Source organism: Chenopodium album, chromosome 26, assembly GCF_948465745.1.
Source record: "Chenopodium album chromosome 26, dcCheAlbu1.1, whole genome shotgun sequence".
NCBI classification, from domain to species: Eukaryota; Viridiplantae; Streptophyta; class Magnoliopsida; order Caryophyllales; family Amaranthaceae; genus Chenopodium; species Chenopodium album.
The window spans coordinates 2,722,420-2,745,735 of NC_137859.1; the positions used below are offsets into that span (position 1 = coordinate 2,722,420).

The window sequence follows — 23,316 nt, forward strand, 5'->3', positions numbered from 1 at the left end:
GATTAGTAGTGGGATAAAAAACACGTAAACATTTTTCAAACGATACACTTCAGATTATTTGATTTGTAATTACTTATTTCAATTTTAAAGATGAAAGCACACCCAAACTCTTGAGTATAAGAAAAAAAAAGGGCAATGAAGAATTAGGGCCTATTCTCATTGACTGAACTCAGCTGAACTGAACTGAACTGAATTGAACTCAGCTGAACTGAACTGAAATGAATATTTTATAAGAGAAGGAAATTAGGAGCTGAAGTGAACTGAACTGAGCTGAACTGAACTGAACTGAACTGAACTCAGCTGAACTGAACTGAATTTCAACGTAAGAGAACAGGCCCTTAGTCTCAAAACTCAAAATATTTTGATATTAATTTCATTAGATGGAAAATTGGGAATTGTACAAAACCATCCTTATTCCAAACAAACTCTACAATTCAATGCCTCACCTTGCTTTTCTCTCAAACTCAAGCAAAACCATCACACAAAAACAAAATAATTTAAATTCATACAAAAACAAAAAAATGGAAACAGAAACTTGTAACGAATTAACGGCCAATGAAAAGGCTGACAAATCAGCATTTGGGAAGGTCGGCGGGCGGAGGTGGCACCTTCTGATTGGGTAGTTTTCCATCAAGGACAATCCAAGCCATCCTTAGTCCCCAACTCATGTGAACCTCAAAATGGCAATGCATAAACCATACTCCTGTTTTCAATAATTAAACAAAATTAATTATAAATTAAGGTATTCCATTATTGTTAATTAATCACAATATACTTCAAACTAATAAAACATTTTGATATTAAAGCAATTAACACGCGTGTTCTTACACTAACTTAATGATTACTTAACATTACACTTTGGTTAAAATATCGTTATTAGTGTATGCTAATGTAGCACTTGTTTTATTATTAGCCTTAGCTTATGCAATTACCACTTGTTGGTACACAATCTAATCCAATTGATGAAAAGTCTTAATCTTGTCCCTTCAATAAAAAGGGTCATGATTTAATGGCCATTTAATTTAATTATAGTCAATGCTTAATTGAAGTATTAATTAGATGGAGATTACGATTTTACGACAAAAATTCTAGATCGTTACATGCATTTTTACTATGCTCCACTTTGAATGTTGACTGTCTAATCCAATTTAGTAACTATCAAACATTCATTCTTGTTCAAATGTTGCAAATGCATGCGAATGTGTAACTATTATGCACAAATCATGAATGAGCTAGTTACTCGTATACTATTGTTATTAATTATTATGCACCCGACTTGATATATATTTTAAGTGACAGATAATATGAAAGAAAAAATATTTTCGCGTCTTTATGATTATTATTAATGTAGTACTAATACTAACCTGGGTTATCGGCCTTGAATCGAATGGCAACCCAACCACCGGAGGGTACTCCAACGGTGTTCCTAGCAACAGGATCAACAAGGTTATAGTTGGCAGGGTCCTTCTTAGGGTTAAAGTTACCAAAACCTTGGCCAACGACGTAAAAATCATAGCCGTGTAGATGAAGAGGGTGACTCTCCGCGCTAATAATGCTAGTGTCTTGCAAAACAAGCTCTACGTTTGTGTTATATGGGATCACTAACACTTCGGTATTATTCATTGTGTTAGTATTATTAGGTGGTGTGCCGGTGTAATTAAATTGCTTAAGAGGCATTTGAGGGAAATTAGTCTTGTAAACCCCTGCATTTTGGCCAAAGAAATAGGATTGAAGCAGGGCAGTTGATGGCAGGGCCATAGAAATGTTGTTTACTGAGGCCGCGAATTTGGTCCGGTTATTAGGCCCTTGGCATGTTTGGTTCTTAGGGCAAGGGCTAGTTCCAAGTCCTACTGTGAAGAAGAAGTGTTTGTCCACTTTTTTTGGGACTTCGGCTGGAAACTTTGCATTGTTCAAACTTCGGAATTTTTGTGAGAAATTTCCTACAAACGAAGTGTCGTTAATGGAAGGGAGACGAGGGAGATCCTTAGAGGTTACATTGATGATCTTGTGATGAGTAGCCGAGGAGGGTTTTGATGGGATTTCGTACTCTAGGATAGCTGCCGCGGTAGTGTTGTCAAAGGTGCCACTACCGGTGAAGTAAGGCCTAACTGCCATTAGGTATGTGGTGTGTCTAGGATTAGGCTTGGTTTTAAGGAGTACATTGGTGGTTTGCCCCGGTGCAATGACTAGAATGTCGGTATTAAACGGCTTTAGATAGAGTGCATCGGCTTCAACCAATGTCATAGTGTGGTTTGCTATGCTGAAGAATAGCTCGTCATTGAGTGCAGCATTAACCAAACGCAAGAGGTAAGTCTTCCCTGGCTTAACCTTAAGCTTATACGTGTCCGCCATACCTACAAGCCAAAGGCAAATTGTATTAATTTAACATGTACAAAGTACAAAAATGTTTAGGCTGTATAACACAGTGATATGTCAAGTACCTTTAGCTCCGGTACATGAATTGTACAATGGCCCGGGAAATCCATTGAATGTATATGCATCCGATACGTTAGGGCCTCCGCCAGTTTGAAGGGCTTGACTAATGACTGCTTCAGTGTCATTGTTCCACCATTCACCTACAACATAAGTATGGACAATTTATATATGTGTGATCAACTACATAGATTTTAAGGGGCTAAAACATACAAGTTTGAGTGGTGATTATTATTAGTCTTAATAATAGTACGTACCAAACATTATGGTGGCTTCCTTGTGAGGCTTAGGGAATGGATAGGATTCATTTCTTCTTGGGAGAATAATGATAGGTCCATAGACAGATGCCCTAAGCCAAGAGACATGAGCATGCCAAAAAAGAGTCCCTCTTTGACCTTTGATCGTAAAGTTGTACACGTAACTATTGTTTATCTGAATTGGACATTGTGTTATGTAACCTGGACCGTCTGCCCATGGGCTCCCTAGTTGTCGAATACCATGCCTGTAATATTAAATGATTATTAGTTTATGAAATGAAATGGTCAACTAGTGGAGGCCAGGCATAATCGACGAACTATATCTCATATTGATAACAACAAAGTTCATCACTAGCTTTCATTATTTAGTTTATCATACCAGTGGATTGAAACATTGTTCTTGACATGGTTTACAACTTTTACAATGACTCGGTCACCCTCCCTAGCAATGATTCTTGGCCCAGGGAACTTGCCATTCACAGTGATCATGCTCTTTGTTTTGCACAAATGTGTCACATTTTGCAACTTTATCTACAAAATCATAATGCAAAATCCAAGAAAAAAACTTTATACTCGTAGTAAGCAAAATATTAAAATCATTACATAAAAAGAAGCATCATAAAATAAAAATAGCATACTAGTATATTCAAATCATATTAATTTCATTGGCTAATAAAAAAGTGAATTTCTTTTTTTTAAAAAAATACATACATCAAATCTATAGTGCCTTGTCACTCCATGACACAACCAAACATTGGCAATAAACAAAAGTAGAGTTGCACAAAATGCAGGAGACGAAAGAAAAAAAGCACCCATATTTTTTTTTTCCTTTAGTATAGAAAAATGTGTGTAGATGTTATTGGATGGTTTTTTTTGTGCAAGTTTGGAGTGATTAGTGAGAGTTAACATAGTTATTTATATAAGAATGATGTGGTAAAGGTATGTTTGGGTTGGGTGTGCAATTAGGTGATTAATTTTTGAGGGACTTGTCACTCACCCTTGAGTGCTATTCAAGTCAATATTATATGGTCATAATATAATATCTCCTAATATTTTGTCAATTGGAAGTTGTTCTATATAGCTTGAAGTTATAACTTTCCATTTTTGTTTTGGATTACTAAATGAGTTATTTTTATGTTTATCCAACCATTTTTTTTCATACACGTACTTGTATAGTTTTATCTCTAATTTCATTAACATTACTATATATGTGTATGTACCTAGATACTTTATGTTAGTTATATGTTTGTAAGTACTGTAAATCAATCTTTTTTTTTTTTTTTGAAGGGTACTGTAAATCAATCTGAAATACTAGTACTCCAAAGTTTTTGAATGGAATTTCTTTTCACAAATGTATTTTATTTATGTTATACTCCATGTTCCACCTCAAAACTATATGGCAATGAGGGGAGTAGCCCCTTAACCTTATAAAGTGGACACAATTATCTTTTTTCTTCAATGTCATCCCAATACAAACTCTCACTTATACACTCAATTAATGTAGGACAACACACCACTCATATGTGAGTTTTCTCATAAGCTAAACAGTATGTGCAAAAGATAATAAAAAAAAATGATCCAACTATGAAATCTTGAATTTCACACGAAACTAAAAGTTACCTCATGCTAAATATACATTGAATATGTTTTACCTCTAATCCTAAGAATGGCTCAACATATGGGGGTATCTTGAATCTTAATAATAACGGTATCTGTTGTTATCTCAAGTTGCAATTTTCTGTTCGAACTAATATTAAGGGCCTATTTTGTTTTCGATTAGGGAGTATTATATAAACTACATCTAGATTTTAACACAATCTATTTTGAAATATGTACATTTTCTCAAGATTAACAAAACTTTACATGTCTATTCACAAATCTACATATAGCTAAAACATTTTTAGTGAACCCTGTAAATTTTTGTATTATTCATTAATCTTTCTTATTCCTTCATAACACAACTATTATCCAACATTCCAACTAAGGTATATCAAGTCATTGTTCAATTCCAAAGACTAAGAAACATTGCCCCAATAATATATAATTATTTTTTTACCTATCTTATTATCCAAAGTATAGTAGTTTGGACGTTGAATCTTGTTAAATGATGCAAGCATGTTGATTTGAAAACATAAAAAATAAAAAAATAATAATTAGCCTTAGTACGTAATCAAGATGCTGAATCTAACCATCCTTAGTTTAGAAATAATGCTTTAAATTTGGTAATGGTTTTAGTTCGAGAGAGAGCTAATTAAGGTCCCACTAATAAGCACAAAGTGTAAGTGTAAATTTGCGTTCACGTTCTCTGTCTCTCGTTTAGAGAAGGACATTTTATCCGCCTTTCCTGTTGTCTACGCTTTTTCATTATTTTTTTTTTTTTTTTTTTTTTTTCCCTTCATTTAATTTTTTAGCGTTATTATATTAGTTGTCAAAAAATTAAAAATTAGTAATTGAGTTCAAGTGTCACTAGTAAGTCAAACTTTGAATAGTATAGACTATAGACTATAGAGATTACTAGTTGAGATGTTATTCGGTTAACACTATATTTTTATTTTCAATTTTGAAAATCTACAGTATTCATAATTCTTAAAAAGTTTACCATTATATTCAAATTTAATAATTGGTTGGTTTTTTTTTTTTTTTTACTTTTTTTTGCTGGCTTTTGATTGCATTATGTGATTTATACGTTAGGAAAAATATGCTCATGTGAGTTCTTGTTAACTTTGTCTCTATACATACTTTCAAAACATTAATAAATTTTCATAAGTTTTACTAAAGTATGAGTACAGAACGATATTAATGTTGTAAACTTTGTATTGACAAATGTGAGAACTCCAACATTGTAATTAAAAAGAACGGAAGAAACATAACACATCAGTTGGAGCTTTTTTCACATAGAATAGACATATTAATTAGAGTGTTGAAGTACATATCAATCCCAAACACAAGTAGCAGTAGTAGTAGTCCATAGTAGTTTGTAGTTTCACCAACCATGCACTTTGTATGACACTCTACCTTGCTTTCTACTGTACTCAAGGATATTTAATTTAATTAATTATATTATATATTAAAGGTCCTCAAAATAAGCTTGACATACAATTATTATGTGCATGCATGCATGTAAATTGCACGTCAACAACATTACTATAATAATGTTATTATATTGTGACAATATCTATTATGGAACAGGTTACAATTATATACTACCTCCGTTACAAGTTATGTGCAACGATTTGACATAAAGTAGAGAGGGAAAATGTCCAATCGTTGCACATAATATGTAACGGAGGTAGTATATCCTCTTATAAAGTTTTTGTCCTTTAAGAACAATTTAGATTTACAGCACATAATTGGCAAATTAAGCTTTAGCTCTTTAATTTTTGCTTAATAAATTTTTGCATGAATGAATTATTTGTTGACCCTTAAAATTAGCTCCCTATTCCCACTACAACGAACTCCTAAAATTTGGTAAAGTTAATCTGATCTGCAACTTGAACTTCTATCTTGTCTGTCAACTGCCATTACCAGTCCTTTCTGTTAATGACAAGACAATGATTTGTTCAACTTAATTGTTTGTTAGATTTTCTTATGATTGGCTTCATCTTCTGTTAGCTTGCTGACTTGATCTATTCATTCGTCTCACAAATTTTGGGCATTGTACTCCTACCACGTTGAAAATAGTTTATCTGTTTCTAGTTAGTAAAATAATGTTTCGTAATGTTTTTCTTTTTCTTAACAGTACAATAAAATAAATAAATAAATAAATAAACCCTAATCAAACCAACTAATGTAATTACTAATGAGATCTTGGCCTAATGGCTAACACCAGTGATCTGCTATAATAGGTTGTAAATTACTAAATTACCCTTATTGTTTATTCTGCCAAAAAAAAATAAAATTAAAAAAAAAAAAACAAAAAACAAACCCCTTATGTGGCTAAAATAAATTTCAAGTTGGACTGGACAGTGGTCTTAATGTGAATCCAGATTGCAGCCCAAATTTATGGGCCCAGTTCATAATTTCAAAATTCCTCGATTTTTTTTTTAACACTTGCTTTATTGCTTAATTTAAAAAATAATAGGATCTTATACACGAACATTTCTAGTAAAAAAATCTTGTTAGCTTATATTTCCAAAAAAGCTTTTCATCGTTTATTATGTATGCAATCACTTTGATTATGTATTTTAACTTTACAATAGAATAAGCTGTGCATTCCATCTTTAACGTACGTTTGGGAGACGTTATGCACTTATGCTACAATAATTAAATTTTTCAAGTGACCAAGTTATCCTAAAACATACATATGATATGAAAGTCAATCAAGAATAAGTCTTGAATAGTTCTAGTTCTTGAGCAAATTAGAGGTCTTAGACTGAAATCGAACGCCTTTATCTTATTGAAAGTAAAACTTAGGAAATTAAATCAAATGTTACAAAGCCGCCTTCATTATTCTACATGTACAAATAATTAATTAAACTCCTCAGCTGGCTTTTACAACTTACAATCCTCACTCAAGCAAAATCCCATAACAAACAATCAAAATGGCAGAAGGCCAGGGTACGGTGTCATCGATCAGTTAGCATTTTGGAAGGTCGGCGGGTGGTGGTGGCAGCTTCTGATTGGGTAGCTTGCCGTCGAGGACAATCCAAGCCATCCTCAGACCCCAACTAATGTGCACCTCAAAATGGCAATGCATGAACCATACCCCTGTTTCATAATAGTAATTATATTATAATCTTTAATTTTGTCTCAATTTATTAAGCATGAAATCTACATGAAAATGATATTTTGATAGTACATGTTCGTTGCTTTATATTAAAACATAGGTTAATGTGACACATGTTTAGTTGTCATATGATTTTCAATTATTAATTGGTGAATATTAGCCAGTTAGCCACATTTACTAATTTGTATCCTAGCCAATTAATTAAAGAGAAATATCTAGCTATCTAATTGAGTTTACATCAATTTGATTTTAGAATCAACTTCTCTACCAATTCTAATTAGACTAATAAATGACAAGGGCACAAAACAATGTATGTACCTAGTTAAGACTCATGATGCCTACATACGTTTTATTAGTGTATACTGATTTTTACTGAATAGAACTGATATAAAAGAGCTAGTTTTCGCAGTTCCGATCAATTGAACATAACCTAATTTGACGACTATGATATGACAAATTTTATTGATATGTGTTACACAAACCTGGATTATCAGCTCTAAATCGAATAGCGACCCAACCACCGGAAGGCACGGCCACCGTGTTCCTTTCAACAGGATCAACAAGATTATATTTGGCAGGATCTTTGCTAGGGTTAAAGTTACCATAACCTTGACCGACAACATAAAAATTGTAGCCATGAAGGTGAAGAGGGTGACTCTCAGCACTAACAATACTAGTGTCCTGCATTACAACCTCAACACTTGTGTTGTAAGGAATCACAACAGTTTCAGTAGCATTCATCACATTGGTGTTGTTCGGGGGTGTGCCGGTGTAGTTAAACTCTTTGAGGGGGAATTGAGGGAAATTGGTCTTGTAAACCCCATCATTTTGGCCAAAGAAGTGGGATTGAAGCATAGCAGTTGATGGAAGAGCCATAGAAATGTTGTTAACTGTGGCTGCGAATTTAGTGTTATTATTAGGCCCTTGGCATGTTTGGTTCTTAGGGCAAGGGCTAGTCCCAAGTCCTACTGTGAAGAAGAAGTTTTTATCAACTTTTTGTGGGACATCAACGGGATATTTAGCATTGTTCAAACTTCGAAACTTGTTACTAAAATTGGCTACAAATGAAGTGTCATTGACTGAAGGTAGACGTGGGAGATCTTTGGATGTAACGTTAATAATATTGTGAATGTTTGAGGCTTTTGGTGGCACTTCGTACTCTAGTATGGCTGCCGCGGTTGTGTTGTCAAAGGTGCCACTACCGGTGAAATAGGGGCTAACCGCCATTAAGTAAGAGGTGTGGCTAGGAATTGGCTTGGTTTTAAGGAGAACATTGGTGGTTTGGCCTGGTGTTATGAGAAGAATGTCGGTTTCGAATGGCTTAAGGTAGAGTGCATCGGCTTCAACCAATGTCATGGTGTGGTTCGCGATACTAAAGAACAAATCATCGTTGAGTGCAGCATTGATCAAACGCAAGAGGTAAGTTTTCCCTGGCTTGACCTTTAGCTTGTATGTATCTTCCAATCCTATTATACAACAAAATTGAAATTATAAAGTATTGTTCTTTTAAAGAAAACAAAATGTTATTAGGCCTATCAAATTAAGCACCTTTAGCCCCTGTACATGAATTGTACAATGGCCCTGGAAATCCATTGAACGTATAAGCATCCGACACGTTAGGGCCTCCTCCACTCTGAAGGGCTTGACGAATGACTGCTTCAGTGTCATTGTACCACCACTCTCCTACACAATTATTTGTGCACAACGCGACATGATTAGTATCATACAAGTGTGTATAAAATAAGGGTTTGTGCTCTTATGTTTAACCAAAAGTAAAGATTTGAGCGCGATATGATACCAAAGATGATGGTTTTCTCCTCATGGGGCTTAGGGAATGGATATGGTTCATGTTTCTTAGGGAGGATGATCATAGCTCCATATAAAGTAGCCCTAAGCCATGATATGTGGGCATGCCAAAAAAGAGTCCCTCTTTGTCCTTTGATTGTGAAGTTGTACACGTAACTGTGATTACTTTGAATTGGACATTGTGTTACATAGGCCGGACCATCAGCCCACTGACTCCCTATCTGTCGGATTCCATGCCTATACATGAAAATTTCATCATCATTATACAAACAACAATTATTAGTGCAAATTATTATAATTACACATAATTTATAATTATTGTTCAAATTAACTACTTGTGGTAGCTGGTCTTAAAATCGACAAATCGTACCAGTGGATGGAGACATTATTTTGGACATGGTTAACAACTTTAACGACAACTTGATCGCCTTCTCTAGCAACAATAGGAGGCCCAGGGAACTTGCCATTGACAGTGAGCATGGTCTTTGTCTTGCACAAGTGTGTCACATTTTGCAATTTTACCTACAAATTCATAATATAAAGTTACAACTTTACAATACATGGTAAGCAATTCAACCATACAATATGATCAAAATATTAACTAAAGAGGGTGATATAACACTGTAAGAAAAAATAATTAATAATGATACATGATCATAGCATTTAATGTAATTGGTTCATAAAAGAGGGGACACATACATCAAATGTATAGTGTCTAGTTATTCCATGACAATGCCAAACATTGTTGGCCAGGAAAAGAAAAATGGCTGCAGCAAATGCTGGTAAGGAAAGAGTAGAAGCACCCATAGATCAGATCTTCTATCTCAAACTCGATATCGATTTCGATCTTTGCTATGATACTTGTTGCTAAGCTTTTGTGGAAGTGAAGAGAGCCTAAGTGAGGGTTTAAAACAGTAGTTTATATAGAAGTGAGAATGTGAGGAGTTTGTGGCTTGGTTGAGTAAATTAAAATCAGGTTTTTGAATTAAGGTCCCTTTCGATCACTATAGAGTGCTATACAAGACAATTTTACATGGATATATTTGACCCTATTATATTGTCATTTTGAAACTGTTTCACACTCATTTTAGATAGTATTTTAATACATCTATATATGCTTTAATTCTTCATGAGATAATTTTTATAAGAGCATTGATAGAGCTGGCAATTTTTTACTCAACTTAATAACTTGATTCGAACTCAATTTAAAGTTATCGATAATTTTAGATCCAATATAAAATAAACATGCATAAATTATTCGGATATTTCATATTTTCATACTGATATTAAGGTTTACACTATTTTGATATTTTTAACTAAACCCCAACATGATTCATTCCTATTTTTATATGCGAATATGTCTAAATGACATATGATGATTAGATCAACGCTAATATACTTAATAGTTTAACGATGAGTAATCTTAGCTTGATTACCATTATTACATCATTTAATCAATTAAACCATCCCTTTACACGATCATTATGAATGTGGGGTGCGCAAATTTTAAAACGGAGCTTCAAGGAGTGAAAGATTGATCGAACACATGACACGAAATGAGGAGGACATCTTATCTGCCTTTCTTTCAAGCAAGATAAAGATGATAAAGATTACTAACTGTTCTTGTCTATTGAGTTTTTTTTATGTCAACTTAATTCAACCAGTAAGAATTAATGCACATTAAACTTCACTTTCTTCTTTTTTACACCTAGGAAAAAAATAATTATGAAAAAAAAAAATTAAAGCTAGGAATTTTAGAATTAGGAGCATGTAACTTTTAATAATATTGCAAAAAAAAAAAACTTTTAATTATTTTTTAGTGAAATTATATTTAATTATGATTATTAGTATTCCATTATCTAATGGCAATTCCAAGTATCTTGTTGGTTATTATTTGATTTAACTAGTTTTTATATTAATCTATATCAAGTTATGAATTGATTATTAAAAAATAATTTATAGATCTTGATCTAAGTTACTAAACCTTCTTTTCTTTTACTCTCTTATGACAATATTTATTGTTATAGATTTGAATTCAAGACTAATAAGCTCGAAATGATTTGATAGTTATAAGTATTAGCATCTAAACTATAATCAAATTATGTTTTTATATGCAACTTATGCAAGTAATGCAACTAATATATCTAATTCGAAGTTGGGGTATTTATTTTCCAATAGTTTTGCTATTATTTGCGTTACTTTCGTGTAAATTTTAAAATTCAAATAATTTCACCCGTAAGTAGCATCGCCACACGCCCACACACTATTTAAAATATTGCAGTAATACTACATACACTGATATTATAAGTAAATGTAATTGTAGTTTGTAGTTGCACCAACTTCGCACCTTGTTTGGCACTCTGGATTTACGCTTGGTTTGTACTGTACTCAAAGGGGATTAATTAGACCGTCTATCAAAACTCTTGTGTTCTTACCTGATATACAGTATTTATTATATGCATGCATGCATTCACATGGTACGTGAAATTGACGACTTTACTGAGTATTGGCCATTTGGCCGAGTATCTAGAATAAAGTCGATCCCTTCATTTTTGTTTATTATCAAGGAAACCAAAAAGGATCTCTTAATTAAAAAGCTTCAAAATATATACTAGGATGGAGTAGGTGTAATATGGTTGCTTTGTATGTACGTACTGTATCAATCTTAAACGAAGTAAACAAGGATGTGTATTCATACGTAAATTATTGATACTTAACTAAAATTACTTTTACAGATTAAAACTTACACGGAGCCTTTTCTAAATCATTATTATATTTGTTATTAAAATTACTGGTTTTTTATTAAACTGGAATTATCTTGCGTACGTAAAATAAAATTAAATTGAATATGTTTTTTTTTCTAAGGCGAAGAAAATAGAGTCTTTTTATACAAAGTAATTAAACAAGACTACTCGGATTAGCTGATTAGATGGGCCTAGCTAGGTAGCTAAACCCAATCAAAGATATATTTGTACCTAACATGAGCTACCAAGAGCCTAATACTTAGTTATTGGGCGAGCAAATGCATGACTTAGCCCAATCTGCTTTGATCAGATATCAAGATTTGAATATTTGTACACTAACCTTTAAGACAAAAGCTATCAAATGAGAAATGTCATTATATACATATTAATAAGTTCAAATAAAAATTTTATGATTACTTTTATAATTAAAGAATTACAAATATTTGTGAAATACAGAGTACAAGATTTTGATCAGCTTTGGTTTGATATGATCTTATTTGATTATCTGAGATACAGAGTAAATAAATATTTGCTTAGATAAGCTAAATCGAGCCATAGTCAAACACTCAAACCTGATTGTATGACCGTCGTACACAGAGTAAATTCTTAATTGATGGAAATTTTACGCTATAAGATTTTCCTTGGGACATTGCAATATTTATGGTATAATAAATGGACAAGATAATATACTTCATACTAGAATAAGTATTTAAAAAAAAAAAAAAAAAAAAAACTCACATATTTGCCAACAATTAGGGTGGAAACATTTTATAATGTACTCCGTTTGGTTCCTTTAGCCTAAAAAAGCTCATAATACTAGAAGTACCCGCCCCAAATAAAATTTGTCACTCCAATAAAAGTTGTCACTAGTTCTTCCCTACCCCATATAAAATTTTCTCTTATCTAAGTAAACACCTCACTTACTTATAATCTCTCTTCATAATTAGATTGATAGATATTACTCATAGAATGAATAAGCTAACTAATTAATTATACATTAGGAGAGAAATAAGAATCTAATTAATGGAGAGCCCTAACCAAGAAACATCAAGTCACACAAGAAATTGTTTTAATGCTAAGTTTGAAATTTTGAGGACTAATGTTGGTGATATTTCGAAGTTAACTAAGCAACTTGCAAAAGATGATCCTAGAAGAATTGTTCACTCCATCAAAGTTGGGTTTGCCATCACATTGGTCTCACTCTTCTACTACTTTGATCCTTTCTACAATGGCTTGGGTGTCGATGCAATGTGGGCCGTTCTCACCGTGGTGGTTGTCTTCGAATTCTCAGTTGGTAAGTGTTCAACACTAGCACAATATCTTAGTGATCATTTGATTACTGATTAGACATGTACTTAGACAAATAATACGTAGTTAGGGAGTCATTACATTTCTAAAATATGATTGTTTGGTCGAGTATATAACATATTCCTAGACCCCTCAACCATCAAATTAATCTGGTTGAGTTGGTCGTCCTTTAAAGGATTATTCTGTACCTTATAATTTGTGTAATGTGTATCATGATGACTTGTATATATAGGTGCAACGCTAGGAAAAGGGGTGAATAGAGTGGTTGCAACAGTTCTAGGTGGTTTTTCAGCAGTTGGAGCTCACAAATTATCCAGTCTTCCTGAGGAGAAGCTGCCTATGCTAGAGCCTCTTTTTCTTGGACTTTCCGTTTTCTTAACAGGTAAATAAATAAACTACAAAATCACGACACGTTTATCAAAATCGTAATATTAGACATAACCCGGGTCATTATTTGGTAGGCAATAATAAATAAATTGCGTTAATAGTAATGAATTTGTATGTAATTTTGATTTGCAGCTGGAGTATTGACATTTATACGATTTTTTCCAAAGATGAAGGCGAGATTTGATTATGGACTATCGATATTCATATTGACATTCAGTTTAATATGTGTATCGGGGTATCGAACGGATGAAATTCTAGACATGGCAAGTAGAAGGATTACCACCATTTTAATAGGAACCTGTACGGCCGTGATTATTTGTGTCCTCATATGCCCTGTCTGGGCTGGCTCTGATCTTCACTCACTTGTTGCCACCAATCTTGAAACCCTTGCCGATTTTTTTCAAGGTAATATACAATTATATATGTCGAATGTATATCTTACTCGATCAATTTTATCATAGTTATGTTACGAACTCAAATCTTGTACAAACATAACTATGTATGTGTACCTCAATTGACTACTCTAGTCGTGATACTTTAGGAATGTAATACAAAGTATGTACAAGTCACGACGTACATTTGTGAACAAGAACTAACACATTTTGGTGACAGAATTCGGAGGAGAATACTTTAAACCTTCTTCGGGTGCATTTTCGAAGGACCACAAAAAACTCACACTAGACAGATTGAATAAAGTACTCGATTCCAAAAATAATGTAGATTCTTTGGTTAGTTTTTCTACCTTTCTTCATTATTTATTTCCAGTGAAGATTTTGTTCGTTTGCTACGTACTTTAATTTACCTAAGATATTAACATGCTCAAATGTAAGCAGTTTAATTTAGCAATGTGGGAGCCTCGGCATAGACACTTCAAGTATGATCATCCATGGACACAATACCAGAATATAAGTGAGTTGGTTCGGCGTTGTGCTTGTAGAGCTCAAGTTCTTCATAGTTTCCTATTTACTCAAGTCCAGGTACAAATTCTACTCTACACGTAAATTACTACTCCCCCGTCTCAAATTTTTTACCTCATAAAAACATTTCACTTTATTAAGTTTTAGTTGAGTGGAATTGATTAGTAAAAAATGGAACGTCTAAAGTAATAAGGAAATTGGGGCAAACAAAAAAGGACAGAGGGAGTAAACTTTTGTTGGGTTTAGCTTAATTAGTTACGCTCTTACATTGGGTTAACTACATTATTGTACATGTGCTATGTCTAGAATGTCGAGTTAGGTCAGGTCAGGTCAATTTTTGCTAATACTAGACCTAGCTACATTGTGGCTACATACTACTGTGTTGATTGTATGCTAACTTCATTTGATTATTATGATTGAACATGTAAAGACACCAACAGAAGTGAAGGTCAAGTTCCGTAAAGCATGCATGACGATGAGCACAGAGTCAGGAAAAGGCCTGAAGGAACTATCGTTGGCAATCATGAGAATGAACCAACCTTCTAATGCAAATCACCACATCCAAAAGGCGAAACAAACAGCTGAAAGTCTATATCCCTTGCTAACATCAAACATATGGGATAATGTCGTACTTTTAGATGTAACACCAGCAGCCACAGTCGCCACCTTACTAACAGATGTAGTAGTTTGCACCGAGGAGATTGCTAAGGCGGTCCAAGAGCTTGCGTCCCTAGCCAAATTTAAAGACAAGAATTTCACCATCATGGATGGTAGGGTTGCGTGTGGAATCGACAGAACCAAATTGGCTAATCAAGGATCAATTAACAGAAGTTATCTTAGTAATAATCAGTTGACTATAATCCATGATGGGGATTCATCCCCACTTTGTTCACCGAAAATTTCAATATCGGATCAGGATCCGCCTTCCTTGGCTATGGCTCAACAAAATGCAGAGTAACTGAGACACTGAGTAAACATTATAGTCTGATAGAGTAATAGTCTGTTTGACCTCCTGTTTTTTTTTTTTCATTTTTGATTATTTGGTATATGAAACACCTTGGGGCCTATCGTCTTCTCCCAGAGATCATCCTATATCCCACGCATTTGCACGAGTATATATATAACAACGAAGAAATTAATATAGATAGACATGGCACACAGATGAAATAACATCAAACTAATTGGAATCTATACAGGTTGTGTATCTGTGATTGTCCTGTATAGGCTGGCATTCATCTATCTTTACAAAGTTAATGCTTCTGATTTATACAGATTACAGGTTAAAATATAACATCTTTCTTCCAAACGAATTATATTTCATTTTGCCAAGACACATACAAACAGGTAGTTTTTTTTTTTTTTTTTCTTTTTTTTTTGGAAACATACAAACAGGTAGTATATAATGAACAAAGTTTTATGGAAATTTTGTATTAATTACCTCAAATACTGAACAAAGTTTAGATGAAAATAATTACAATTGTGATGGATTTTAATCCCATATCATCACAACTGCAATGACAGCAACTCCAAGAAGAACAGCAAAGAATCTATAAAATGGGGTGTCAAAGTAACAAGGAGAATGTGGCTTATAACCTTTGGAAATGAGATGATTAATAGCAACATAGATGAATATCCCGGTAGCAAATCCCATGGAAATGGCGTAAGTCCAGTCAGCTGCAGGGCCTTCGGTTGTTGCATCAATGGCAATTCCAATCCCTATACCGATAGGACTTGAAATCGCAAAGGCAAAAGAGTAGGCCACTGTTGCCAAAAATGGCCGCTTTGGGATCATTCTTAAGAGGGCAATTCCCATTGCAATGGCCGCGAACACTTTGTGCAGGGCTATAGTCCATAAATTCTTCCATGCATCTCCTTCATTATCTGTACCCCAAAAAACAAATTTGTCTTTCTAATGAGAATATAATTAACGGTTATGATACACGCAGTCTTAAGAACTAAGTATAACTGTTACTGAATAAGGACTTATATATATTTCCTACATTGGGAATTGTTTAGGAATGGAATTTTATAACGCAAAAAAAAAAAAAAAAAAAAAAAAAAAAAAAAAAAAAAAAAAAAAAAAAAAAAGGAGACAAACTTAGAGGCAGGAAAATTAAATAATGAGTTAGGTTTAAGTTAAAAAGTTGGTTACCTGCAATACCAACAGCAATGCCCTCAAAAATAGAGTGAAAACAAAGAGCAACTATGAGAAGAACAGAGTTCCCAATTGATGTAGTTCTTATGAAGATTGGACTGTGCTCCACTGCTTCGTCTCTCTCTGGCTGCTCCTCGTCTCCATGTTCTTCTACTGCCACCCTCTTTTTCCCTGCGCTTTTCTTGGCAACGTACATAATTATGCAATCCCCGAACATGGTAATGACATATCCAGCACAAGCTAACATGAAAGCAAATGGATATTCCAGGGATGTGAGGTTCGAAAAAACAGAAGAGGAATCGCTTAAGAAATGCATCATCGCTGTTCCAAGGAAGACTCCTCCAGCAAACTGAGTCCCAAGAACGAGAAAGTTCTCGTTCCATCGTAAGAAGTAGGGGGAGACTCCAAATACAAAGGTGCTAACAAGAAATATGACTAAACACCATATTTTGACAATGACAAGCTTCCTTGAATCGACATTCTTGGGAGTACTACTAGATTCATCATGACTGACTGGACTATCTTCGTGATCATGACTTATACCACCATGGGCATCGATCAAAATAAATTGAATCGAAAGAATGAGTGTTACAACAATAACGAAAGAAGTCGATTTGAGGGAAGAGATGGAAGTCATTGTATGTATGCAGCTCCTAATTCCACCTCTTTGTCCCTCTCAATGGCTAGAAGTCTACAAAACTTGATTTTGTTATGCCTATTTGCATGAATGACAAAAGAATAATCACATTATTTATTCATCAAGTAAAATCAGGCTTAACTTGTGTGGAGGTCATTCAACCTTCAGATTTGTAGTACATCATTGACTTTACAAAAATTGTACTACACAACTGATTAACAATCTGTCAATATCATAATTGGGCTGTGTTTGGGAGAATATTTTATGTAATTTAGACTTACATTATTTTGAAATCTAAATTATGTAAGACCAATGTTCATATATTTTGTGATATAGTAAAGGAAGACTTAATCAAACTAGTCAAGAAAGGCATGAAACATGCTGTTTTTGTCCCCATAATTGATATGCTAGTCCACCATCAACTATCTGGGAAAGACTCATCTAATCAAAAACATAATTTCAATTTATAATTCCAAAAAAATACAGTATATTTGTATATATTAGAAAGCTATAGATAAAATTATGTCATACAGTAACCTCACTCTTTGATGAAAGCAATGACGGAGAGTCTGAGACATGGTTGCCACGACACAGTTCGACTTTGAAGTGTTTTCCACCTTCATACATCTCATCTAGTTCTGCAGATCTTTCAATATCACTGTATATAACACAATAATTATCTGGGAGCTTTTCACATTTCAAATATAACATATAATGGCAGACAAGATCAGTTTCAGCAGAGCATCATTGACAAGTTTCCAATACAAAAAATTAAAGATTATGATGCTAGCAAGCTAATGTTTATGTCTTTCCAGGAATCCCAATTCACTCAGTATAATGAAGAACTGAAACAAGTCGAGCACTAATTGCAAGTAGTTCTACCATCTAATACACCAGTTGCTATACACAGGACGAGGCTAGAGAGCCCTTGAGGTAAGTCATGTACAGGCCATCTCATGCTAATATACACTGGAGTATATAGAAACTTTTTTTTTTTTTTGACAGAAGGAGTATATAGAAACTTAAACCATGTCAGAAACATCATTAGTACTATCCAAGACACCTTGCATTTCGGATCCTATTTTTAGTTTGCATACGGGGCATGTGCCTTGTTGCCTCAACCATGGATCAATGCAATTGGAATGGAACTGCAAAAAATGGAACATGGAGGCATTCAATTCTTATTCATATAGCAGCATTCAGCAACATCAATAACAAGAAATTGTATAAAGTATGATATATAGAAAAAAAAAATGCAGAGCATAATTTCTGGTCAATTATGCATTTAGAAGTTTCTAAATTGAGGGTATAGTGCATAAATCAGTCAGATGAATCACACACCTGATGTAAACATGGTAAGGTACGCAGGAGTTCTCCTCTCTTCACTTGCTCCAAGCATATAGTACAAGTAAGATCTTCTTCTGTACCCTTTGTGCTACTAGCATCTTGCTTTAGCTGTTCAAGAAACAGACACAAAATATATCATTGATTAAGAGACAGACACGAGATATATCATAAATCATAACGGAAAGCTATACTAATATAGCAACACCAAAGCCATTTATACTCAGCAATAACTCACAGTTCAGAATAAAAAGTGTTGAAATAAGAGGATTAGAAGAGAAAGGAAAGAGAGAAAGTAATTGATCCATTTTTCTTTAATTGGATGTGGTTCAGGAATGGAAAAGGGAAGAAATGGCCTATTTGCCAAATGGGTTTATTTCAAACACCAAAAAAAGAACGGCAACTGATTGGCATTTTGAAAAGCCCTGTTGCCCATATAACCCGTTTTCATAGGAATTCATTATGGAGCTAACCTTACCTTGTGAACACAGCCCATTTATGCTTATTTTCCCCTTTTCTTTTCTACATCCTCATTTTGCCCATTAAGCCATTAATCCTTATTTCTCCCTACTTTTTCTTCCATCTCCCTTTCATTTGTAAATTAATCCTTCATTACACACACAAATTTGCAGTGGATGATTAATACATCATCAAATAGTGTGCAGTCATTTTATCTTGTTTTATCTAGAGTCATGCTTTAAATTGCCCATATTGCTCATTCTTTCTTAACTACCAAATCTGAAACATTAAGCTGTGAGAACAGATAGTCAAGAGAGTCTATTGAGACAGCAAGTGCATAAAGACAAGCACCTAATGTAAATTATGCAAAATTCCACAAAACTACAGGACAAGCAGCTCCTAAGGCTTTTAATTGAGGCCAAGCGAACTGTCAAGAACATAATAGAATGGAGTGGAAGCTCCATGTAAATATGTACAGAATTAAGGTTACACACACTGTAAGCATAGTTCCAATGGTTTTCCGAACCACTAAACGCATATAATTGGTACTACTTTATATTTACTCAGCATTAACATGAACCATAGCTGTAAACAAAGAAGAAAGGAAGAATGCAAAACAGGAGTGACAAAATCCCTCATAGCCACTTGAAATCTCAATAACGCAAAAGCTAATAGATAAAGGATTTACTTCTCTATAGTTTAAGAGAATAGATCCTGTATAATTTACCCCATGCCACGCACAGTATAATTATAACTTTTTGTTTGGAAGCAGGGGATTTATTAGTTATAAAAGCATCCCATGCATGATTATGTTGGCATGCACAGATGCTCACAGAAAGAGGGGGGTGGGGAGAGGGGGGGGGGGGGGGGATGTAAGATTACACAGCATAACTACAGAAGAACCAAGAAAGATGAGATAACAGAAGGCAACAATTTTTCCACAAGTATAGTAGTACACCAAACAAGGTAAAGGAGAAATACCTCAAGGGACGTTGACGAAGATGAAGCCTCTTGTGATTGTGAAACCTCACTAATAAGAATGTCAAGAAATTATATGAGATGGAAGTACAATGAGCGAGTGTAACGCTCTTCCAATCATTACACAATCAACAAAATTACTTATTTCATATTATAAGAAGCATTAAACTCTTCCGGATGCAGAAGATAATTGCAAGATTAGCACTGAATATATGCATATTTAGTTACTGAATAAATACTGAAAATCTAAGTAAGTTACTACAAACTATGAGTAGGCAAGACCGCAAGAGTGATATTCTGGCAACATACTGAAGATTTCTAAGTACAAGCTACTAACATATATAAATGAGTATAACAGAATTAAAATCAAACTAATTCACCAAGAAAAAAAACATGCAGGCCGACTTCATAACTGAGCCACTGTAATTTTTTTAAAATTTAACCAAACTACCAGCAGTCATTGATAAATAAAGTGTCCCATACCACTCTGGTCCTGCGCCATTATACTTGTGGACTGGTAAGGCATTTATTTCTTCTTCACTCATTGAAGGAATGTTCGAGACATTGTCAGCATCCAGTGCTCTTAATGCTTCATAATCTACAGCATAATTTTGGAGAATTTAACGCCTAATAATGTATCATATTGACAAACCAACTAAAACATTCAAGTTTGTTTCTAAGATATGATGGTATAGGAATTTGTAATGTATGAATTTGCAGTATACCTAGGTCATCAAATTCACGATCCAGAAGTGCAAGCTGAAGCCTCAGTCCTTGTAGTCGCCCTCTGCTTGCTAAAGCTATGGATGGTGGCATCTGCAAACGGAACTCAGTATGTCCAAATAAGCCGCTAGCGGCTGCAGCATGAGCTTGAGCTTGAACTTGCAATTGTTGACAAGTTGCATACATCCTTAAGCTTGTTGCGATCAGAAACACACCAAGAACCAGCCAGAGCTGGTACATTCACATTACACAGCTCAAGTAAGCGGCAGCAAACACAAGTACAGCCGTACAGATCACATAGATTACAGTAATAGACAACAAGACGTAGATTTTGGAACAAATTACCAGAAAATTAGGTGACATCTGGTGGGTATTTAGAATTGTAAACAACAAAAGAACTGCAAAACAATAAACAAAGTGAAAGTTAGGTAATAGTCATATGAAAATATAAACAAGAAATCTCACTTCAGTCTAATGACATAGCATAAACCTTACCACTTACCAGTGACAAGAAAAGCCAACGAATTTGTATTTACAGGCCGAACTGGGTGAATTCTCTGTGGCATGAGAAAATGCAAGTTGGGTTAAATAAAACTGATCCAGCATAACAACCAATGTAACTCTCACCAAGTAAAGACAACCACATAAAAAAAGGAAATCAATCATGAACAAATAAGAAGACATACTACTGAGCGCCTTTCCGGAACTAATCCTGATAATCCATTTTCGATATCTCCTCGGCTACCACGGAAAACAAAACTCATGTTTCCAAGAGTAGCAAACAGCCTATATGCCTAGCACTTAGCAATGCCTGCAAAGCGCCGAGAACGACAAACTATGTGAGCAGTATAAGTTTTCATGTTCAGAACTTGCATATGAAATAGTATTTAGCAGCAACACATAGATCAGTGATAAGCAATGTGAGCCAACTACTAAACCACACACAAATTGAGTTCACATATATAACCTCATTGCCCTCAAATACATAGCCTTTTTGTCTGTTACTAAACACACAGAAAAACTTCCCTTTCCTTCTAGAATAACATCAAGGTCAATTAAAGGAAAAAAAAAAATTATAATTAGGCATTCAGGCACTTAAAATATACTTAAATTGCAAACCACAAAGTGACAAAGCTCATAACTTTTGCTATAGATTTATATAAAACTTAAATTTTGCATAATTGGGAAGAATAGGACCATCTCCAAACATACAAATTAAGCATGCGACAAGCTTAACCTAATCAAATATACTTTTAATTTCATCATATGGTTAATGTTGATTCTTCAATGTAATCATCGATAATGCAGCATTAATCAGCTACTTTTGTCATATGATTACACAAAATAATTGGACCATTATAACCCATCAAGATATAATCAAACTTTAGTTGAACAATTTCAAATGCAGATATTAATAAACAGAGGAATACCCAAAAAAATGCCCAATTTCACAAATTTGAGGATTCGCAAATAAAAGAGAGAAAGAAATACCAAATTTCAAACAGTTTGCCGGTAAATTCAAAAACCCACCATTAAAGTTGCAAGCTTTGAAACAATAACATGAATAATTAAACAGGAAAATTTACTTACAGTGGTAAAATTGGAGAATAAAGTTGCAATTTTTCAAGTGTATTGAAGCTAGCAAGATGAAGAGAGTGATGAAGTACAAGATCCCAACAACAACCCAATTTTTGGAGTGAACTTTTTTCTAGAAAAAAGTATGTTCATATTTTTAGTTAGAATGCTCCAGAAATTGACATCTGGAAGTCTCACAGGTATTTAGTACTGAAAATCTTGACCCTTGGATTGGATTCTACTTGTAATACACATCGTGCGATTAAAGCCATTAATTGTTCTGGTTTATCTCTAATTCTGTCAATTTTAGGTGAGATTTCGTACAAAGGTGTCATACTGCTTTCACAATTCACATGGATGCTTTTGGTATGAGTTTGATGTTGGTTTCCTACTATGAAGAGTGAGGACTACCAAACTCACGTGTTAATGCTTTAGCAATATTCTTAGGATGAAAGATTAAATTATAAAGTAAGTATTTAGATTTCGCAATTGCTATTGGAAACTAAGGGCCTGTTCACATTTACTTAATTTCAGTTCAGTTCAGCTCCAATCAGTTCAGTTCAGTTCCAATCAGTTCAGTTCAGTTCATCTCTTAATTTCCCTCTCACTTAACATATTCATTTCAGCTCAATTCAGTTCAGTTCAGTTCCAATCAGTTCAGTTCAGCTTCAATCAGTTCAGTTCAGTTCAGTTCAGCTCAATTCAGTAAATATGAACAGGCCCTAAGTTTGGTCGTTAAGAAAAAAATTGATCCGTTTTGCATTTTAAAATAAAGATTTACAAGTCTAACTAGTTTCAAATGTTATGTTTGAAATTTAAATACATACTTATACTTGTATTTTTTTAAAAAAAAATTTTGGTGCTCTA

The 23,316-nt window shown here is 34.0% G+C and overlaps 5 protein-coding genes across 5 annotated transcripts; 1 reads left to right on the forward strand and 4 right to left on the reverse strand.

The window, feature by feature from the left end:
* Positions 1-350: 350 nt before the first annotated feature.
* Positions 351-3,559, reverse strand: LOC145617560 (laccase-17-like). The gene is made up of 6 exons (XM_081672274.1): positions 3,402-3,559; positions 3,070-3,221; positions 2,691-2,935; positions 2,442-2,576; positions 1,365-2,354; positions 351-703 (listed from the first exon to the last, which is right to left on the reverse strand). The coding sequence occupies exons 1-6, from the start codon at positions 3,504-3,506 to the stop codon at positions 573-575; spliced, it is 1,758 nt and encodes a 585-aa protein (XP_081528400.1). The 5' UTR covers positions 3,507-3,559; the 3' UTR covers positions 351-572.
* A 3,504-nt stretch (positions 3,560-7,063) lies between these two features.
* Positions 7,064-10,100, reverse strand: LOC145616602 (laccase-17-like). The gene is made up of 6 exons (XM_081671353.1): positions 9,922-10,100; positions 9,593-9,744; positions 9,215-9,459; positions 8,965-9,099; positions 7,899-8,882; positions 7,064-7,397 (listed from the first exon to the last, which is right to left on the reverse strand). Exons 1-6 carry the CDS (start codon positions 10,027-10,029, stop codon positions 7,267-7,269), a joined length of 1,755 nt encoding a protein of 584 aa, XP_081527479.1. The 5' UTR covers positions 10,030-10,100; the 3' UTR covers positions 7,064-7,266.
* Positions 10,101-12,989: 2,889 nt separating this feature from the next.
* On the forward strand, positions 12,990-15,536 carry LOC145616154 (aluminum-activated malate transporter 2-like). The gene is made up of 6 exons (XM_081670852.1): positions 12,990-13,260; positions 13,507-13,656; positions 13,794-14,066; positions 14,274-14,389; positions 14,495-14,638; positions 15,009-15,536. The coding sequence occupies exons 1-6, from the start codon at positions 12,990-12,992 to the stop codon at positions 15,534-15,536; spliced, it is 1,482 nt and encodes a 493-aa protein (XP_081526978.1).
* Positions 15,537-15,978: 442 nt separating this feature from the next.
* Positions 15,979-17,997, reverse strand: LOC145617512 (zinc transporter 1-like). Its single transcript, XM_081672221.1, has 2 exons — positions 16,731-17,997; positions 15,979-16,459 (listed from the first exon to the last, which is right to left on the reverse strand). Exons 1-2 carry the CDS (start codon positions 17,368-17,370, stop codon positions 16,068-16,070), a joined length of 1,032 nt encoding a protein of 343 aa, XP_081528347.1. The 5' UTR covers positions 17,371-17,997; the 3' UTR covers positions 15,979-16,067.
* A 135-nt stretch (positions 17,998-18,132) lies between these two features.
* On the reverse strand, positions 18,133-22,602 carry LOC145617513 (E3 ubiquitin-protein ligase SDIR1-like). The gene is made up of 9 exons (XM_081672222.1): positions 22,465-22,602; positions 21,561-21,685; positions 21,377-21,431; positions 21,220-21,272; positions 20,877-21,105; positions 20,635-20,749; positions 20,155-20,203; positions 18,712-18,825; positions 18,133-18,518 (listed from the first exon to the last, which is right to left on the reverse strand). Exons 2-9 carry the CDS (start codon positions 21,636-21,638, stop codon positions 18,393-18,395), a joined length of 819 nt encoding a protein of 272 aa, XP_081528348.1. The 5' UTR covers positions 21,639-21,685; positions 22,465-22,602; the 3' UTR covers positions 18,133-18,392.
* Positions 22,603-23,316: the final 714 nt, after the last annotated feature.

Excerpts from the sequence above, each read along its gene's own strand:
- LOC145617560 (XM_081672274.1), bottom strand. The coding sequence starts at position 3,506 with ATGGGTGCTTTTTTTCTTTCGTCTCCTGCATTTTGTGCAACTCTACTT. Across the intron at positions 3,222-3,401 it reads CAAGGCACTATAGATTTGAT|ATAAAGTTGCAAAATGTGAC; the intron begins GTATGTATTTTT and ends ATGATTTTGTAG. Across the intron at positions 704-1,364 it reads ATTCAAGGCCGATAACCCAG|GAGTATGGTTTATGCATTGC; the intron begins GTTAGTATTAGT and ends TATTGAAAACAG.
- LOC145616602 (XM_081671353.1), bottom strand. The coding sequence starts at position 10,029 with ATGGGTGCTTCTACTCTTTCCTTACCAGCATTTGCTGCAGCCATTTTT. Across the intron at positions 9,100-9,214 it reads GGAGAAAACCATCATCTTTG|GAGAGTGGTGGTACAATGAC; the intron begins GTATCATATCGC and ends ATAATTGTGTAG. Across the intron at positions 8,883-8,964 it reads TTCATGTACAGGGGCTAAAG|GATTGGAAGATACATACAAG; the intron begins GTGCTTAATTTG and ends GTTGTATAATAG.
- LOC145616154 (XM_081670852.1), top strand. The coding sequence starts at position 12,990 with ATGGAGAGCCCTAACCAAGAAACATCAAGTCACACAAGAAATTGTTTT. Across the intron at positions 13,261-13,506 it reads TGTCTTCGAATTCTCAGTTG|GTGCAACGCTAGGAAAAGGG; the intron begins GTAAGTGTTCAA and ends TTGTATATATAG. Across the intron at positions 13,657-13,793 it reads ACTTTCCGTTTTCTTAACAG|CTGGAGTATTGACATTTATA; the intron begins GTAAATAAATAA and ends TTTGATTTGCAG.
- LOC145617512 (XM_081672221.1), bottom strand. The coding sequence starts at position 17,370 with ATGACTTCCATCTCTTCCCTCAAATCGACTTCTTTCGTTATTGTTGTA. Across the intron at positions 16,460-16,730 it reads CATTGCTGTTGGTATTGCAG|ATAATGAAGGAGATGCATGG; the intron begins GTAACCAACTTT and ends TTTGGGGTACAG.
- LOC145617513 (XM_081672222.1), bottom strand. The coding sequence starts at position 21,638 with ATGAGTTTTGTTTTCCGTGGTAGCCGAGGAGATATCGAAAATGGATTA. Across the intron at positions 21,273-21,376 it reads GTTGGCTTTTCTTGTCACTG|TTCTTTTGTTGTTTACAATT; the intron begins GTAAGTGGTAAG and ends ATTGTTTTGCAG. Across the intron at positions 20,750-20,876 it reads TCGTGAATTTGATGACCTAG|ATTATGAAGCATTAAGAGCA; the intron begins GTATACTGCAAA and ends ATTATGCTGTAG.